The 21074-nt window shown below is 37.2% G+C and overlaps 1 protein-coding gene across 2 annotated transcripts; it reads right to left on the reverse strand.

The window, feature by feature from the left end:
• Positions 1-2156: 2156 nt before the first annotated feature.
• Pm20d2 (peptidase M20 domain containing 2) lies at positions 2157-16848 on the reverse strand. 2 transcript variants are annotated; one of them, XM_004860216.3, is made up of 7 exons: positions 16228-16843; positions 14122-14270; positions 12512-12654; positions 10601-10755; positions 7904-8039; positions 3950-4057; positions 2157-3748 (listed from the first exon to the last, which is right to left on the reverse strand). In XM_004860216.3, the coding sequence occupies exons 1-7, from the start codon at positions 16696-16698 to the stop codon at positions 3594-3596; spliced, it is 1317 nt and encodes a 438-aa protein (XP_004860273.1). In that variant the 5' UTR covers positions 16699-16843; the 3' UTR covers positions 2157-3593. The 2 variants fall into 2 exon arrangements, with proteins under 2 accessions (XP_004860273.1, XP_004860274.1); XM_004860217.3 differs by lacking the exon at positions 3950-4057 and having other exon boundaries at positions 16228-16848.
• Positions 16849-21074: the final 4226 nt, after the last annotated feature.

The following is a 21074-nucleotide window of genomic DNA, read 5'->3' on the forward strand; positions in this document are numbered from 1 at the left end:
ATACCACTGGAAAAGAAAAAGTGTTTGTTAGTAGAGTAGTCATACATGCCTGTAATCTCAGCTATTTCAGAAGCTGAGGCAGGTGGATTACCAAATTCAAGGTAAGCCTGAACAACTCAGCCAGACCCTGTCTCAAAAAATAAAAAGGACTGGGGTGTAGTTCAGTGGTAGAACTCTTGCCTAGTATGTGTGGGTCCCTGGATTCATTTTCTAGTGCTATAGAAAAGTCTTTTTTTTGGTCAACCTCTTAAAAAAATAAACATTCATCTTTTAAGAATAAAGAACTTATGTGGTGGATTACAAACCTGTAATCCCAGCTACTCACTCAGAAGGCTGAGACAGAATTGTGAGATCGAGACCAGCCTCAACAACATAGTGAGACCTTGTCTCAAAAAAAACTGAGAGAATGAATGAATAAATTTAGCTAGGCATGGTGATGCGTGCCTATAATCCCACCATTCAAGAGGCTGAGGCAGGAACATTGCCTAGCAAGACCCTGTCCAAAAAAAAAAAAAAAAGAAAGTGCTAAATAGAACCTTTATCTAAAAGTGACTCTGTTCACATATAATTTAGCATTTCTCTTTACATTCCAAAATCTTTGAAAATTTAATCCAAAATGTGAAGACCAATGAACAATGGTAATTTAAGCTAAGTGTGTTTGTGAAAATTTAAGTCATTTAGGATACATACCTTTAAATATAAGGGGAAAGAAAGAAATTAATTCCAAAAGAAAAACAATAATTTCAAAAGAAGCAGTATCCTAAATTCAAATGACATAATGAAGGTCAGTTGTAGTTCATGTCTAAGGATACAGGAATTTACTTGAGAATTTATGTTTTTATTTATACTTCTAGTTGTAACACAGCTTGATAAATTCATTGGTATATGAAAAGTAAAAAAAGATTTTAAAAAATCTGAATTATATTAATAAGTAAAGTAAAATAATGTTAAATGTCAAAGATTAAAAAGCCAGGGCTGAGGATTTAGCTCAGTGGCACTGTGCCTGCCTCTCAAGTGCAAGGTCCTGAGTTCGATCCCCGGTACCAAAAAAAAAAAAAAAAAAAGAATGAAAAAGCCTTATTTCTAGACAGATTTAAAGACTGTCAGTTCAACTTCTCTGACATATCTGTGACCATATTCCAATGGATAAATCCATATTTTAACTGAAAATTTAAAATTAAAACAGAAATATACCAAACTCAAAAATGGCTCAAATCTTAGTGGTATGTAAGGATTAGTTCTCCACACTGGGACATGACGCACAGAATTATGCAGATTACACCACTGTTCTGTGGGTCGGCTGCAACTCCACACTTTGCTCTCATATGCAACTTTATCAAAATGTAAACAAACCATTAACAGCAGAATGTTAACCTTGAATTTTCTCTAATTTTTTTTTTTTGGTACTGGGGATTGAACTCAGGTCCTTGCACTTGCAAGGCAGGCGGTGGAACCACTGAGCTAAAATCCCTGGCCCTAATTTGTTTTTAAAAAGTATATTAATCACATACAAAGCACAAATATTTTGTATGAGTAACAACTTGCGACATTTCACAAACAACAGGATGTATCAGTGTGTTGGAATACCAATTAATGATTACTAGCTCAGTGGTTTCGATCCCTGGTATCAAAAAACAAAACAAAACAAAACAAAACAAAAAACAATTAATGATTACTGAGAATTTTATAAAGGTTTTAGAAAATAAAACCTTGTTTCTTGGGATGCAAGAATTTACATTAGTAATTTAAAATATCTATTTGAGAAATTTAAAAATTGATAATTGATAAACTAAATCTGTTTGTACAAACCAGGTATCTCAGACATGTCTAATTCAGGCTGAAGCTTCTGTTGATGCCCTCTCCTCTATATAATCAGACAATGGGTGGCATGCAGGATCAAGTTCTAAATGGTGATATGAAGAGTGAGACAACTGCTTGGCATAGAGCAAAATCCTAAGGCAACAGGGTAATTGTAACCCAGTGTGAGGTAAAGGTTAAATGGGGACAGGAAACTTCTAGTGTATAATACAAAACTGCTAATGAACTATAATATATTAACCAAGGTCAACATGTCAGGACATCTAAATCCCTTTCTTGGTGTTTTCAATGTAGAGGCTTTAAATTTTATCCCAGGACAAAATTTAACATGACATACATCAAAGAGAAATTGGTTTTATTTTACTATACAGAACAAGGGCTGGCCAGCTTTTTAAATTAAGGGCCAGATAATAAATATTTTAGGGTTTGCAGGTTACATCATCCAATCTGTTGCTTTTGTTTTTACAGTATTTAAAAATATAAAAACTATTCTTAGCATACTGATTGTATAAAAAAGGTGTTTGTTTAATCAGGCTGTTGTCTACAGACCCCAATATGAAAGAAAAGTAATTCTTAACTATTAACCCTTCCAAATACAACCCCTCTTTCTAAATAATTTCAGATAGAATAGGAATTAGGAGTTATCTGAACACTGTAAGAAGAGGTGATCTCATCTAACTTTCCAAGTGGCAAACTGGCAGATCAGAGGTCCCAAATGATTTGCTTATACCAGAAAAGACAAATGCACACTTTCCTTCCTCTTTCATTTCTATCCAAGACCTCCCTTTACAATAAAGTATAGCAGAGTTTTACTCTAATCACAGCATAAAATATGTTTTACTAGATATTTTTTTCACATCCTTTTATCATGTTCAAGAAGTTCACTCTAAGGAACCATGAAAAACTTATAATTTTTAATAAATATTGGGCTAGCATGAGGTTTAAGGAGCCTCAGAATTCTGTGCAGTCAGGTGAGCCAGGCTGGCTTCCAAGTAGAAGGCACTACTGGGGGTCATCAAAGATTTCAGAGAGTAAAGCAGGTGCTAGCCAGTGTTTCTCTTTCAAGTTCTCCTAGAACATCAGGGCTACTACACAAACACCTTATAGGAAGTCCAATCCTGTTTGTCTGTAATTTTTCCTGTTACCATACATTGCATTAGGAATTACTTTAATGCCACTTCTTAGCGTTAACTACATGTAAAAAGAAAAAAAAAAAAGAACATTCTCATTTTCCTTCAAATGGTAAAACCAAAGCTTATTCTTTGTACCTGAGTTTCTAGCTGTTTCCCACAAGCATTTCTGATTAAAAGCCTACTTTTATTACAAAGAATTCTTCTAAAGCAAAACAACTGTAGTCAGATATTTGAAACAAACTTTGCCTAAATTTAAAACATGAACTTAAAAACTACTTCAGAGAATATGTTTACCACTTATACCATAAAACTGTATCATAGGTGTCAATTCAAGTTTTGAAATTCCTTAGACCTTTACAAATACACATTATATAAATTTATAAAATATTATCAATGATAAATCATGTATCATCTAGCTTCTTTAGGAAATGGTTTCACATACCAACTCCTGAAATATTACAATTCCAGCAAGTATAGACCTGCAAATATTTCCATTTTAGATATGAGTGTTTTCTCCACATCCTGTCCTTATCACATAAATTTGATGTCTTTAAGAATAAAAAATAAACACATTTTCTTTAAAAAGATTAAAGAAAAATTATCATTTCCTCTTGACTCATAAATGACTTATAAGTCTCCCTTTTATTCTACTGTATTTAAAAACTGTTCTTCTTGAAGTTTCAATCTAAAGTCCTCTCTGATTCTTTCCAGCAACCCTGGTTTAAAAATAACGTCCAATGCAGTCATTGCCAGAGCTTTGGCCACACGTAAAGCATAGAACTGAGCTTCTTGTGATCCTAAAAGATAGAAAAAAATGAATTAAAATATCTCCATAGTTATTAAAAATTAATTCAAGTTATTTCTCAATATCTAAACTGCCTCTCCAACTGTCTACCACACTACAGTACTTAGGTGACGTTAGGTAGTGAAATAAGAAAAACAGCTACCACCAGTGAAAGAGAGCACACACCAAAAAAACACTCATGTCTGACACTTACCTGCAGCTTCCGTGTATTGTTCAGTATGATTCAAGGCCTCAGATCCGATGTAAAAATATGGATGAATTCCAGGAACCACAAAAGTAACATTTCCAAAATCAGTAGATCCTCAGAATACACAAAGTATGAAACTTATATTTGAATGATGAAATTATAACCAGAAACCTGTACTCGGCTATAGTTCTCTACCTTGTTAGAAGAGATCTAAAGAAGTGAACTCCTTGGAGAGCTGTCCATGCACCCACACTCTCACTGCCTCCCCTTCCACTTATTTGCTTCCACCTCCATCATTGCCGCATAGCCCTAATGATGTCTCCCGGGCCTGCTTGCCAGCCCAAGAGCTACTCTCACTTGTCCTCCAAGTAGCACTCCACTGTTGTCTTCCTGTCTGTACACTCTGAGGGCCCTTCTTCTGTCTCTCTCTGGACAGCCTCCTCTGACCATGAAGTATTCCTTATTCAAGATTCAATTCCAGGCCCTATCTTTTTCTTACACTTCATACTGTCTCAAGATTCTGTCCATGAGTATTGCTTCAAATAACCACCAACTCAAATTAATTAATTCTTAGTCTCTTTTAAGCTCCATGCTTGTACATCCAATTGGCAACCTGGTATCTCTGTTGGATGTCTTTAAACTATGTATTTTCAACAACATATCCAAACAAATTCCTTGCCTACCTGTTAGCAACACCTCCCAAACAGCTCAGAATCATAACACTTTTCTAATCACCTTCACCAACATCTGTCTTCCTTTTTTTGGTACCAGGGATTGAACTCAGGACCTTGTGCTTGCAAGATGCCACTGAGCTAAATCCCTGGCCCAACCCCTCTTCCTTTTCCAAGCACTCTACACTAGATCTACACTTTTTCCTGAACTAATATAACAGTCTCCTAATTGGTCTGTAGCATCTACTCTATTTGCTAATACTTTTTTCAATCTTACATGGTTTGGTCTGACTCCACTCTCCTTTCTAACCTCATTCTCATAACAAGCTCCCACTTATCCTCTAGCATCCAGCTGCTCTGGACACTCACCACGTTCTCTGCTCCACCACAGACCTTGCACATGGTGTCTTGTTTTTACCAACTTTACTTGTTACACTCTGGATACTACATTAAACACCATTTCCTTGGAGAAAGCTGACTTCACCTCCCTCATAAGGCCAAATTCCCCTAGCAGAGGCACTCACAGTATTATATTAATTTCCTAATTTACAGAACTTTTCAGTTTCAGTTTTCCATTTATTGAAGTATTGGTTAACGCCTGTCTCACAAACTAGAATGTGAAGCTCAATAAGGCAAGAAATGGTACTTTAAATCAGCATGCATCTAGCCTTTTACATGACTGAGGCTAACTTTTTTTTTTAGTAAATCATAGTAAAAACAAAGCCCTCGGGCCAGGGATTTAGCTCAGTGGTTCCGTCGCTTGCCTTGCAAGTGCAAGGACCCGAGTTCGATCCCTGGTACCAAAAAACCCCCCAAAACCAAAAAAAACCAAAAAACAAAGCCCCGTGTCCACTCAATGTATACAGAATGCTTATTATGCATCAAACACTGCCAGGCATAGTTAGACTACACAGGAATAAGTGATAAGGGAATGAAAGCAAAATATGTAACAGCAGCTAACATTTATCTGGAATTAATATGTTCTAAACATAATTCTACATGCTTCATATATATTCTCATTAATATTTTGAACAGTTCTCATTTTACACAGGAGGAAGCGGAGGTTTAAAGACATGAAATAATGTGCCCATATTCTCATAGATACTAGCTATGGCCAAGCTACTGGAAGTTACTAGTTACTACAAGTTACTAGTTACTACAGAAGTTACTAGTTACTACAAGTTACTAGACCAAGGCCAAGCTTTGAAGGTTCTATAAAAGCACACCACTTCAAAAAATATTCACTAAATGGGCCGGAGATTTAGCTCAGTGGCACTGTGCCTGCCTAGCAAGTGCAAGGTCCTGAGTTTGATTCCTGGTACACATACAAAAAAAATTCACTAAGCACTTCATAGTGTCAGAAATGGCTCCATACACTGGGGATATATGAGATGGTAGAGCAATGACAAGATGAACAAAAGCCTGCTGCGTATTTTAGCACCTTACTTGTGGGCATGACCCTAAAAAGCCTAGAAATCATAGCCAAATCATAGCCTCTTTATTCTACTGTTTTGTCTATTATATATAAGGCAAACCTTGGCTAGATCTCACCATGTCTCTTTCGGCAAATAGCTAGAATGTAGAAACATGCTAGGGTACAAGCACAGAACCATGAAATTGCCTTGACAACAAATTCAGTCTTTAGAATGGAGCTGAGCTCTCAGTGCTGTTCAGAAAATGCATGTGCGCACATACATACCCCTCTGATGAGCCTGGCCAACTCCTTTCCATAGCAATTCTCTAGCAATCCGCTAGCTAACCACCTCAACATTCACCTTGTACTACCAACTGCTTCCTAGGGAGGACATCTCTCACTCAATTCCTGCCCTCCTTCCCAAAATTTACCTGCATTTATTTCTGTCAAGTATTTCTTTTAAAAATCTTTCCTAAGTCTCCCTCAAGTTTGCATTCTATTTTACTTTAAAGCTAACTTTCTTAGAAAAGAAGACTCTTTCTTTGCTATCTTTTAAAAAAGAAGAGTCTTGCCAGGGATTTAGCTCAGTGGTTCTGGTGCTGCTCGCAAGTGCAAGGTCCAGAGTTCGATGCCTGGTACCAAAAAAAAAAGAACAGTCTTCCTTTGTTATCTCTACTGTCTCAACAGTAAATAAATAAAATGGGTGGAGAAGTGAGATTTTGCATCTGGTCTCAACCCCCCTTCAACTGTCTCTTCCAGACCATCCATAAATTTCTTATTGCTGGTCTAATAGACACAGACCAGACTTATCTTATTCAGTCTCTTCAGCACCTGACATTATTTATTCCTGTTCTAGAAGTTCTCTACTCCTTTGGCTTCCACGACTGCACTTTCCCCTGACTATCTGGCTTTCTCTAACTACTCTATCTCCTTCTCAAGCTCCTTTCTTTGCCATATCTTAAATGCTATTGATCCCAACGTTCCACTTTGTGCATCTTCTCCTCTCTGAACTCAAGATAATCTCATTAATACCAGTCTTCAATTACCTCCCACATACTGACAACTCCTAAGCCTTCAACCTAGATATCTTTCAGGGTTCAAACTCAGAAAAGCTACTGAACAGTTCCACTTAGAAATTATATAAGCACCTCAAATTTAACATACTAGCAATCTATATACCAACACACCTGGCCCCAAACCATTCTTGAATTCCTTTTCTCAGTGAATGACAATGACACTCCATTTTTATCATCAAGTCCTTTGGGGTCTACTTCATTAATATTTATTATATTTAGGAGATACATCTCTAACTTGCAAATGTACAGTAATAATATGCTTATAAAAGGAAATAAATCTAAAATAAACCCAAGTATGATTAAATTCTTTTTTTCCTCCTGGTACCAGGGCTCAAACTCAGGACTTTGCGCTTGCAAGCCAGGTACAGTGCCACTGAGCTAAATCCCTGGCCCTAATAATTTAAATTCTTATAACCATCGGTTACTCCTTAGAATCTGAAAATGCCCCAGATAACCAAGTACTTAATAACTTGTTTATTGTGATGACTGAGAACAAATTAAAATTTATTTCCTATTTTATTATCTTACTTCAAAATTTGAAGTGAATTTAAACACTAGAAATATTTAAAACATAGACCAAAAAGTGGGTTGGCTATTGCTAAAAACAAATCTATTAATTTGACATTTTACACTCATTGAAGAGTATGTTAGCTTCTTTCCCCTGACCATTAAGTTTGTGAAAATACCATTTAAAATATCAGCAGAACCTCTTCACCTCCAAACCATTAATCAAAATCATTTGACCAAAGATGGCATTTCTCTTCCTCAAATAGCTCAATAAATAAAAGAACTTAATTACCTGAAGGGCCATTCAACATTGCATCTTCTGAAATGAATTCTATACCCAGTTTTTTTCCATTTTCCATATAAGTTTTCCATAGGCTCTTATTGGGAAGAACATTGTAATAATCATGTGTTCCACTTTTAATTTCTACCTAATAAAAATTATAAAACATATTTTGAAATAAAAAACTCAAATAAGTAATTTCAAACAAGGGCTGGTTTTCAAACAGGAAAAGATATTAAGAGCAGGCACTTTCCCATCCAGATATAAATTCTCTCAAATCTCTTACCTTAAAAAAGGTATATTTTTATTTTTTTATAAAGAGTTCATAAAACCCTATCTTCTTACTTATGCGCCAAACCTTATAATGTCACCAAGCTCTATACTACCAGCATGTGCCAACTTCAATCATCTAAAAAGGGTTTGGGGATAACCAGAAACTTCAATTTTGATACTAGCACCCCCGAGTAATTTTGATACAGATGGTCAAAAAACCACATTCTTTGAAGAACACTGCTCTGTTTCATCTCCAAAAGAAAGAAATTCTGCATTACAAACATTCAACATACAAACAGACACTGACACTACAGCCTGGTCTGAAAGGGACCCTGTGAAAGCCTCATAACAAAAAAGAGCTGAAAATGGTCCTCATTTATTAATTCAAGTGTATGAAAACAGAGAAGCAGTTTATGTGTGCCCAGCTACATAGATTTAGACTTAGCTTTCATGGAATAAAAATGGGCACTATTCTCTCAAACTAAATTCCAAAAAGTTAGCAAAAGCTAATCATAAAATAGCAGAGATCACATCTATATTTGGCAATATCTAAGGTAGAAAAATGCCAACCTTGTAATCAGATCTTACAAGTCAGTCAAAATTATTAAAGAAATTATTTAAAAAATTATTAAGAAGGGCTGGAGAGTTAGCTCAGTGGTGCCACCACCTGCCTCACAAGCGCAAGGTCCTGAGTTTGATCCCCGGTATGAAAAAAAAAATTAAGAAATTATTTAAAAATTTTTTTAAATATAGGTTCAAATCTAATAACAATAAACTCTACTCTAAGGATATTGTATATTTTCAGATATTAGCTAATTATAATAGTTTAGTATGTTATTTTGTCATGGCTTGTACCTAGATGTCCCCTCAAAGCCTCATGCACTCATAGGTGGAGCTTTTTGGAGCTGGCAGGGTCTATGGTGTGTGTAATACTGAGATTAAGACTTTGTGGTACAAAATTAGTCCACTGAGAGGGTTAGCATAGTTCTGGATGGAGATAATAGGAAGGCCCACCTTGGGTGTGGGTGGCACCACCCAAAAGGCTGGTAGCCTGGATGGAATAAAAGGGAAAGGGAGGCTTACTGCTGCTGTTGCTGCTTCCTGCCTACCCTACCATAGACTGTTTCTCCTCTGCCTTGCTCCTCTGCCTTGCCCCTCTGCCTTGTCACCCTGGCTTGCAGCCAGCCCGATTTTGTAGTAAAACCTCTAAAAACTGTGAGCTGAATTAAACCTTTCCTCCTTTAACTTGTGGGTGTCAAGTATTTTGTCCTAGCAACAAAAACTAAGACAATTTTATAAATATTTTAAATACTGACCATAAATTTTTACATTATCTTTGCTGACTACATTCTCTGAGAGCTCTTACTCTGTCCTCAAATATCTGAAAGTAGTATCATCATCCTTCAAAGTTCAATTTAGATGTACTGTCATCTGTGACACCTTCCTCTTAACAGTCCGAGAATACAGCTTTCCTGTCTTAGATTCTTCCTGATGTTTACTATCCATGCTATTCCTAGAACACTTAGCATACACTGTCTCGAAATTACTGCTACTGTGAGACAATGCTACTATGTTAATATATCATACATCACTAGACTATTAGGTACAGAAAAATCTAAGTAATACATATGAAGGCTAGGCTCTAACACATCTGTTTTCACAACATCTGGTTTAACCTCTCACGAGAACCCTAAGATAATGTTATAATCCCTATGTTTTTAAGTAAGAAAACAGAGTTCCAGAGATATTAAATGTTTCTAAAAAGCTACAGAATTATCAAGGCTGAGAGGCACAGGTCAAGATCCTGTCTTTCCAACTAAACTAAGTGTAAGATTCTTATTTTGTGTAATTCTAAACCTCATCTACTTTACATCATATAGCCTGATACTTAAATATTACTGACTTTACTGTTCAACTCAACAAAACATTATGACTACCTTCTGTGTCTACTTTAACTTCCATTCTAGCAAGCCATATTTATATCACTAATACACTTTCATATCACTACACCAAAAACAGCTTTTGTAGGTTTTGTCAAAGTCTTCATTTCAGGAACTACTGTAAATAAAGTGATTCTAAAAGCATATCTGCCAATAAGGAAGGATATACCTGCAAAAAGGCAGGGATTCTAGTGCAGCAGTACCCAAACTATTATAATTACTATATAAGTGAAGTGACCTATATTTTTCATACTGCAGACATTGAATAAAATACATAATTAAAGACTGTCAATTAACTATTTGGCCAACTCATTTTGCATATTCAAAACATCATCAGCAAACACAAGGCCCTGGGTTCAATCTCCAGCACCCAAAGCAACAACAAAAACCATCACCAAATGAAAAAGAGGTAAGTTAGGTTTCAATTTAACTTTATATAAATAGCTTCAACCCACATATATTCCTCTGATTACAATTAACTCTGGAAAGTTCTTACTGTGCACCCTGTGGCCAAAGCTGCAGCTCTGAAGCAATCTTCTGCCTTTTTGGTCAAAACTTGAAGTTCTTTCATTGAGGGTGCACGGAAGTAATAGATTAATTCAGAATAAGAGGGAATGATATTGGGTTTTACACCACCATTTTTTATTATACCTATAAAAAGAACCAAATTACTGGAATTAAGCTTGGTGATCATTATTTTAAATTTTAATACACCCATAAAGAAAAATAATATAGATTAGCTTCACAGATATACCAATCAAAGATGTTGATATCTTGTACAAGTTTCTATACAGATAGTGATTATTCCCAGCTAATAGGAAAAAACTGACTATATGTATTTTATCCTAATAAATCTAGATAATGTTAAGAAATTACGATGGAGGTGTGCAATGTAGCTGAGTAATAATATATGAGAGGCCTTGAGTTTGACCCCCAGCACTATAAAAACCCCCACAAAATTATAATCTAGACTATACAGAAACTGTTAGAAATTACATAACTACAGAAAAAGTACTATCTCAAACTTTCTTGAAAAAACTGGTTGTATAGTTTGATAAACTTTGACATAAAAAAACAACCAAGCCAATGTGAGGATGCACCTGGAATCCCAGCACTCAGGCCAGCCTGACTACACAGTAAGACCATGTCTCAAAAAAACAACAAAAAAAAGCTGGGCATGGTTACATATCCCTATAGTCCCAGCACTCTGAGAAGGTGAGGCTGGGGCATTATAGATTCGAGCCCACCCTGGGCAATTTATTAACCATAAAAACTCTGGGTTCAATCCCCAGTACCACCAGTGAAAAAAGTAAACAAAACAAAAAACAAAAAAGAGAAACCCACCAAACAAATCCCCCATGCTGAAAAAACAAAATCCTCCCCAAAAAACAGTGGTATAGGTTTTATAATTACTCTCATACTTTAAGAATCCCATGAATATGTTAAATGGCATCTAGGTTTGGGAAAATAATTTTTATACCAAGAAGAAACCAATGCAGATAAAAGATGACTAGGTTCTATAATCTGGCCCCCCAATCCCACATTTATTTTGAATTACACAGAATGAAGATTTACCCACTGAAAGTATTAACTAGAGATATGAAATCTAATTCTATATGACCTACTTAATAAAATGTCTACTCTAAAAAAATCTTATTTGTTCTTTTTTTTTTTTTTCCAGTACCAGGGACCGAACTTTGGACCTTGCACTTGGGAGGCAGGCTTGGTGCCACTGAGCTAAATCCCTGGCCCTTATTTGTTCCTTTTAAGGAAATTATGACAAGTAGGTAAAAGTCCAATTACAGAATGACTTTAGCCTTCAGCAAAATCAGTTAAAGAAATGATATTTAAGTATAACAGTTTCCTAAATCATAAGGAAATAAACTAAAACATACAATTTGTATCTTGAAGACAGTACTTTATTACTGGGTTTTTTTTTTTAAGTAGTGGGGATCTATTACTGAATTTATATTATGGCGATAAGCATAATTTTAAATGATTTTATTCGGGATTTAACAGCACATGGGTTTTAAATAAAACCAAGAATCATTACATCTTAAACTGAGGAAATGACAAAACCTTGTCATCATTAAGACAGTGGAAAATTAATTCCAACTTTTAAATACCCACAGAAAGAATATAGCCACCTACATAAAGCCTTTTACTATATTACTCCAAAGATATCCATTTGTATTTATGTACAATGGTCCTGTCTTCTTACACATACATAAACACTGGAGTATCTGGTCACATCATTTTCTGAAAATACAGTTAAAATTATAAAAATATTCATATGAAACACAAAAGTTATTTCCAAGTGGTTTTAAAAAAATCTAACATTACATAATTATGTTGCACTGAAATATATTAAACATCATCTATTATACAAAGCATTTGACATTCATACCATGAACTCTCCAGGTTGGTTTAATTTGTTGTCTTAACACAGACAGATTGTTGTAGGCAAGAACAGCAGCGTCCAAGGCATTTACTCCTTCCCAAGGATAAGCAGCAGCATGAGATGCTTTTCCATAGTATTTCACAGTCACACTAAAAAAATCATCTGAAATTACTTTCTCTAGTATGCCTGAAGTAAGAAAATCCAGTTAGGCATGGTGGCACACACCTGTAATCCTAGCACTCAGGAGGCTGAAACAGGAGGATCACTGGAAGTTTGAGGCCAACCTGGGTTATGTAGTGAGTTTAAAGCCAGCTTGAACTACACGTCTCAAAAAAAAAAAACCCTCAGAAGAATTACTGTCATACAAAACTAATTCAGACTGTTGAAATTTTGACTTGCAAATCACTTATAGTAAAAACAATGTAATTTACTTATGTTATAGTTTATTATTTTATTATGTAACAGCGTGCCTGATGCAAAGAAAGCATTCCAGAGAGAAAGGCAATTTTGTTCAATCAACCTTCTGCAGATTAAATATTGCACAAAAGAAGAATCCTGTCTTCTTTTATACTGCATTGTAATGGTTCTTTAAGTCTGCAAAAATTCAGATAATTCTGTCTTACAGAGGAAAGGTCAGAAGACAAAAAGTAACATTTGAAATTAAGACAACAACTGAAAATCAGATTATACTCACAATGCTATCCAGGTTCTATATTTTGGCTCACGACATAGTTTATCCTCTTTGTTGAGAGGCAAGTGGCGGAACCACTGAGGTAAATCTCTAGCGATTTTTTTTTTTTGGTACCAAGGATAGAACTCAGGACCTTGTGCTTTTGAGGCAGGGGGTGGCACCACTGAGCTAAATTCCCGGCCCTCATCCTCTTTGTTGGGACCAAATTGAAATAAATAAAATGGAGATGTGTGTTTTCTTCCCAACAGTTTCTTGCACATCTTTTCAGTCAAAAAGCCAATTTCATTTCAAAGGACAGATTATTTTCTAAAAACCATATTATTCTCAGAGTTCAAAATTGAAAATGAATGTCAATATTTTTTGTTTTTTAATTTTTGTTTTATTTATTTTTGGCAGTACCAGGGATTGAACCCATGGCCTTCACACTGAGCTATATCCCCAGCCCTTTTATCTTGAGACAGGGGCTCACTAGTGCCCAGGGGGCTCACTTTCAATCCACCTGACTCAGCCTCCCAGTGTACTCAGATTACAGGTGTATGCCACCATGCCCAGATAACTACATTATTCCTATGTATTAAGGTATTGTTTTAATAGTCCACTATGAACACTGTAATTAATCTCAATTAAAAGAGCTTGTCAAAAGTCATCCAATATAAGTCAAGATACCATCTCATTATCTTTCAACTTACTTTTTTTGTTGTTTTTTTTGATACAGGGTCTCCTAAAATTGCCCAGGTTAGTCTTGAATTCATGAGCTCAAGTAATCTTCCCACTTCCTGAGTAGCTCAGACTAGAAGCACATACTACTGTACCAAACTCGATTTACTTTTTAAATGCATAAATGTGAAAGTTTAATCTCTGATTTAGACATAGAAGACATAGCCTGTTTTCCACTAAGAAGTTCATCTTCAACTTGCTTACTTACTCATGTTCAGCCACATCCAGGAGATAAGCAGCATTCTCTTGGGATGGATGGGCCATAAAAACAACATCAAGGTTTTTAAAAGCACCGGCTTCAATTAAATCAATTTTGCCACCACCATCTTCTTCTGCAGGGGTTCCCAAGACAATTACCTAGAAAGAAATATCTATATCAGAGCAAAACAACCAAAGTCCTAGTAGGAAAATATCAAACAGGTTCCCTAGCATATGCATTCACAATCTACAACAAAGCCTGTAAACTATGGAGAGAGATTTTGTCCTATGCTTATACAGTTGGTGTACATATATAATCCTAAAACACAAAATTTAATTTACATTGTTATACTAATTTGGTGCTAAGAATGAACTGGAAAATTTCCCCAATTTTTTTTTTTTTTTGGTACCCAGGATTGAACTCAGGCCCTTGTGCTTAGTTAGCTAAATCCCCAACCCTATTTCCCCAATTTTTAACAACAAAATTAAAAAAAAAAAAGGAATATCACATCCTTAGTTTCTCAAAATTTGTTAGGACTTATTCCTTAAGGCTTCTTCATGGCTAAGCTATTTAGTATTTGTACGTAATTATTTGTATTTTATTGGTAAGGAACTTTCCAGGGACTTATTAGTTATCCTCACAACAACCCTGTGAGGTAGGTGAGTGATAAGTTTTAAGAAGGGTCATTTTGAGAAAGAGTGAAATGTCATGCTCCAGGTCACAGAACAATTCTTCAGGCAGAACTGAGATTATTTTGCATAGACTATCTTGACCTTCAGGCCTGAACTACCTACTTTAAAAATCTTAATTCATTAATCCTTTATGAAGAGCATCAAACAAATCTTAATACCATGGTTAGAAATGGCCAACTGTTACATAAACTTACTAATTCGATTCCACCAGTTCAATCAGGCAGATTTACTGGTCACCAAACACCTAATTAAACAAAAGAGAACTTTACAGAATAAACATTTTACTTTGATATTTAAACTTAACTTCTTCAAACAGTTTAAAAAGCAAAGATAAATATGTATAAACAACTAAAACACAATGAAATAAACTAAAAGTGTCTTAGCTTGTAATGAGAATCAACATAAATTCCATTTTTAGGTAAAACAGTTTACCTTGATAAAACTGAGAACAGCCACTTGAAATTAGAAGTTGTTGCAGTTCTCAAAAGTCCAACTTTCTTTATAAGTTACACCCAAACTCTTAAATTAAACCGCTCTTTATCTTTGACTTATTAAGGGTTCCAGAGGACAGCTCAGAACCTTTATAAACCTGGTTAAAGGTAAATCCAGGTTTTCAGCCAATGGGAAAGGACCTTTCCCCTCCCTAAAACAAAGACCTAACCAAATCCAAAAACAAACCCCCGGAGGCAGAAAAGAGAACACATCCTAAGAGAAAAAGCCACAAGAATTGGAACTGTTAGAATAAAAGAGAAAAATTACTGACATTGGAAAAAATGGGCTAAAGAATATTAAAACATTTGTCTTCCCTTTAACCTGAGTGATGATGAAAGTATCACAGAATGAAGAATACATCATCTGGAAAAAGAGTAACACAAGATGAAACTTGCCTATGACAAACATAAATGATATTCCCCTGTTGAAAGAATCCAGATATTAAAACCGTAAAATAAGAAATTAAGACTTAACGATGAACTCATCATTGCAGTACACGTTTATTAGCTTTCCGGTTATGTGTCTACTTCTAGAGGTTTGGTGGTTCCAGCGACCGAAAACTTCCTATCCAACTAACGATTACTCAAATTACAATACCTCCTTGGACTGCCACAAACCAAAGATTCTGGGGAGTCTGTAAAGAGTAGTTGTAGGGTTTCCCACTTCTTCCAGATTTTACACAACCTTGTCAGCAAACTACAGTTGCTATCAGTTACCTAAAATGACCCATAAGGAAAACTGGGCTTGGTTCTAAGTTCTTTCCTAAGGAAGAGTTCAATTAGTTGTTTACAAATTCAAAGAAGAAAGAAGCCTGCAGAACGCACCCGGGGTGGGGGTGGGGGGCGGGCAGCAAGCGAGCCGGCAGTGGCTCGCGGCCGCCCGCGAGACTCGTCCCTGCACCTGCCTGGCCCGCGCCCTGGCCCCACCTCACCTTCACTGGCGGCGGCCCGGGGAGGCTCTCCAGGGCAGCCCTCAGGCCCAGCGCGGCCGCCGCCCCGACCTCGGCGATGAGGTTGTGGCCGCAGGCGTGGCCGATGCCGGGCAGCGCGTCGTACTCACAGAGGAAGCCCAGCTGCAGGGCGCGCGCTTCAGCGCCCGGCGTGCGGCTCCCGGGCGGCGCCCACTCGGCGCGGAAGGCCGTAGGCAGCTTGTAGTGCCGCTGCACCGCCCAGGACGCGGCCGGCGGCTCCTGCTCGAAGAAGCTCGTCAGCACGCCATGGGCATGGTGCTCCTCGTAGGCCAGCTCGGGCTCGCTCCAGATGGCGCGGCTCAGGGCCCGCAGCCGCTCGGCTGCCTCGTCGATGCGCTCCGCCGCGCGCAGCTTCAGCGGCTCCAACAGCTCCAACTCGGAGACGCCATCGCGTGCGTCACCCTCCAAGGGCCGCTCCTCTCCAGGTCTCATCCCGACGTACCTCTCAGCTCTAAGCTCGCTAGCTCTGGCAGGTGGCGGCCCACTTCGCCCGTCCACACCGCCGCCGGCCCAGAGAACTACGGAGGAGCAAGCCGGCCCCAGCTGCAAGTCTCCCGGGAGCTCCGCCCCAGAACCCTGGAGCCCCGCCCCTCGGCGTTCCTCTTTTACTCTCTTGGGTCTCCTTGGCTGTCCTGGCTATTGAATTATGCTCCAAAATCATTATTACTTTTCCATTGCTGCTTATTTTCCCCAGAAGCAGGAGAACAGTTTTATTGGTTAATAGCCATCAGAAACAGGCCAACTGGAGCACTGTCCTCTGAAACATGCCTCTTATCTAGTTCTAATGATTTTTTTTTTTTAAATGGTACAATGCGGGTTGTGGTGGTGCACAGCTGTAATCCCAACATTTGGAAAGCTGAGGCAGAAGGACCAAGAGTTCCAGGCCAGCCTGGGTTACATAGAAAGATCCTATTTCAAACAACTATAATAACAAAAACAAAGCAAAAATTGTATGGGGTAACTTCTAAAAGAGCGTCAACAGAAATGCTATACAAAGAACACTATAGCATCACACATTTAAGTTTTTGGTACTACCCCTCCTTTCTTTTCCTTGAGGTTGTGCTATTCAAAAGCTGTAACAACAACAACAACAACAACAACAACAACTACTACTACTACTACTACTACTACTACTACTACTACTACTTACTGCCGGGGATTTAGCTCAGTGGTTTCTGCGCAAGCGCAAGGACCCAAGTTCGATCCCTGGTACCAACAACAACAACAAAAGCTGTAACTACTTTATATATTTTTATCATTAGAATAAACTAACATCTAAAATAGCACCTGTGTGTTGGCTATATTACAGTTCATCTGAATAGAGTGGAACTGAGAATTTGAAATGTTAAAAAAATAAGAAAGTTAAAATATTTATGGCAATATTCATACGATTTTGTTGATGTGGACACTTGTTTTGAATAGGATCAGCTTTGAAAGGTAACATGACTAGGCTTGTTTACAATTTTAATTGATGCTGAATTCAAGTAACATGATATGTACAGCTGGTGTTCACATTATAACTAGGTTTTAAATTACCCAGTGAAGAAATCAAGATGTCATACTCTTTTTTTTCTCCACAGTGTAACATAATGTCCAAAAAACTGTTGTTGATTATATGCCTATTAATAACACTGTGGAGATTTATAGTCTGAGGTTTTCCCCTTAGTTTTCAACTATTCCTACTCTACCGTCTCTTTTTTTTAGTTAGATTAAGACAAAATATATTAATGTAAAAAGCCAAATGTAACTTTTGAAAAGAAGTCTGTAGGAAGCTATCATACAGGAAAACTATCAACTATTGTTTTTGCTATTTTATATGTTAACATTGCCAGATTGTTATTTTCTAACATTAATTGAAAATTAATATGATTCTCAGCACCCTAACTGAAACTCAGCCCTAAAGACAACAAATGTGGTATTTAATTCCTGGACCCCCACAGCTGTACTTAGTAAACCTTCTCTGGTATGTTTCTGACAAAAATTCTCCCGTGTCTATAAGATTCAATATTATTGTGCTTAGTTGACTAAAAGCCCTATTAGAGTGAAAACAATAGATGACATTTGTATAGCATTTCCTCTGTGCCAGGCACTGTTCCAAATGCTTTACTATTAATGCGTTTAATCATCACAATCTATGAGGTTGTTAATGTGATTATTTATCTTCACTTTACAGATGAGTGTCTGAGATTACACAGCTAGTAAGCAGTGGATCCAGTGTTACAGAGAAGCCAAACTCTAGCCACCACACTCAACTGCTTGTGTAAACAGACATTCAAATTCATAAATGTATCTACAGCTCATCTATTCATATAAGACTTACAATAATCACTCATCTTGGATAAATTGTACTGCAGCAACTCTCCCTCATCAGTAGAACCCATGTTTATTCTTATTAGACAGCAATAGAAAAGGAGTACATAAAAATTTTATATACAAATTGCTATTTCTATTATTTGTCATAAATTAACAAAGCTATCACTTGATATTATAGTTTAGATCTAAAATAGCCTCCAAGCTTCATGTGTTTGGAAGATGATTGTATTATCAGGGCATTATAGTTGCTCACTATTAGGAAGTAGGATTTGGTTGGAAGAGGCAGGTCACTGGGGGCATGACCTGAAAAGATGTATCTCCCTTCTTGTCTCCTTCCTTTGCTCTCTGCTTCTTGTACACCATGTGGTGAACAGACTCCATTGGCAGTTGGACTCCAGACCATGTGTGCTATGCTCTGGCAGAAAATTTGTCTTTATTTTGCTCCTGTCCTGGAACTTTGTAGGAGACTGAGATTAAGGGTAGTGAATTTATTAATCTGGTGGAGGAAATTTCAAATATTCAGGCTGCAGCGTGGTTACTGCTTGCTACTTTTAGTGAGATCTACTGTGAGAAGCAGTGGGTGAGATGAGGTGAGTAGAGATAGTTCTCACTTGAGGTCTGGTTTTAAAATATAAAGATGCTTCTTCTTCCCTGGCTGCCAAAAAACAAAAACAAAACCCAGCTGCTATCACAACTGACTTAATGTTGAAACAAGAAATTCATGACAAATTAGTGCTTTGGTAGAAAGAGTCGAGAAAAAATTTACTTTACCATGAGAAAGCAATATTATTCATGGGTGAAATACTACCCAGATTGTATAAGACTATACTGCATGTTATTTTAGCCTTCAGATTTAGATTTTCTTGTAATAAGACAACATGCTTTGGCATGATTTATAATTTTTGACTTAAGATAAAAATAATAATAAATAAATTTCCAACACAGTCCAACAAACATAACCTAAATGTCTTTTGAGAACACAGAAAAAGGAATTCAATGAAAAAAAAATAAAATGAGGGCCAGGGATTTAGCTCAGTGGTTCCGGCACTGGCCTCGCAAGTGCAAAGTCCAGAGTTCGATCCCCGGTACCAAAAAAATGAAGAAAATTAAGGGTAGAGTTAAAGTAACTAGAAATACGGGAGAGAAAAGTAATAAAAGGTGATAAAATGCTGTGACATTTGCATGCAGATATTTCACCAGAAAACAAATAAAAGCAAAAATACCTAGAAGGCCTTTGCTTCTATTGGATAAGGTTCTGTTACAACTGGTTTTCAAGTTCTGTGTAGATTGGCTCAAGTGGCCATGAAATGCCGGCAGCTATTTTAAAGCACTGACCTGGTATTCAGTGACTTGAGGCTCCCTTTGGCTTCCTTCCCTCCTGCCAGTGAGATTAGTTGCTCTGCTCTCCATAACCATTCCTGGAAATGAAGACAGCAAGGTTCTCTCAGGGGACAGGCCTCTTGTTTGCCAATTCTCCACCACGGCCTGTATACAACACTACAAAGACATACATAGCCCAGACTGTGGTGGACAAGAACTTTTCCCCCCTAAAGTTACAATTTAGGGAAATGAGTGGAGAAGTTTCACTGCTCCCTAGCCCCTACTGGCACAGTGCACATCTAGAGCCTGGGCCCAATGCAGTGCTTGAAGGTCTTCCAAGAGATTTCTGCAGTGATTTCTCAAGCAATGTATAAGAGACATTATCGAAAATCCTGGCCATGGGTCTTGTCCTCCTGGGAGCCAGTACGATGTCTGTGAGACTGGAAAGAGGAAAATAAAGACACAGAGACAGAAACTTGAGAGTAACTGAGTCTTGGGCTGATCTAAGCTACTCTGGGCAGTAAAGACAAAGACACCAAAGACTTCCAGTGTTTTTTGTTTTTTTCCTTAAATTCTTTTATTGGTACATTTTAGGTATACAATACATTTATATTTATCATTGGGTACTTGTACCTTTACATGATGTATCTTGGTTCTTATTTTTTCCCCATTCTCCTGCTCTCCCTTCAACCCCTCCATCCCTGTCTATTTAGAAAGACTGTTTACATTTTTTCCTTTTCTCATATTTTTTCCTTTCCCTTCTTTCCTTTCCCCTACCCCTCCAACTTCCAGTTTAAAGCAGCCTGCTGCATACATGAAATATCCTTGAAACTCAATTTATTATTCAAATTAACTATCAAATGTACTTTTTAGTCATAATTCTTTTTTTTTTTTTTTTTTTTTTGGTACCGGGCATCAAACTTGGGACCTTGCATTTTCAAGGCAGGCGCTGGAACCACTGAGCTAAATGCCGGCCCTCAAATATACTTTTTAGTAAGAATATATCATGTTTAGGGCTGGGGATTTAACTCAGTGGTGCCGCTGCCTGCTTCACAAGCACAAGGTCCCAGAGTTAGATCCCTGGTACCCCCCCCCCCCAAAAAAGAATATGTCATGTTTGTTAGGACTTCCAGTATTTATTCATTACAAGCGTGGGAAGGAGGGGAGCTAGGAAG

Source organism: Heterocephalus glaber, unplaced genomic scaffold, assembly GCF_053883595.1.
Source record: "Heterocephalus glaber isolate CG9 unplaced genomic scaffold, H.glaber_assembly_v1.0 deba00001523, whole genome shotgun sequence".
NCBI classification, from domain to species: Eukaryota; Metazoa; Chordata; class Mammalia; order Rodentia; family Bathyergidae; genus Heterocephalus; species Heterocephalus glaber.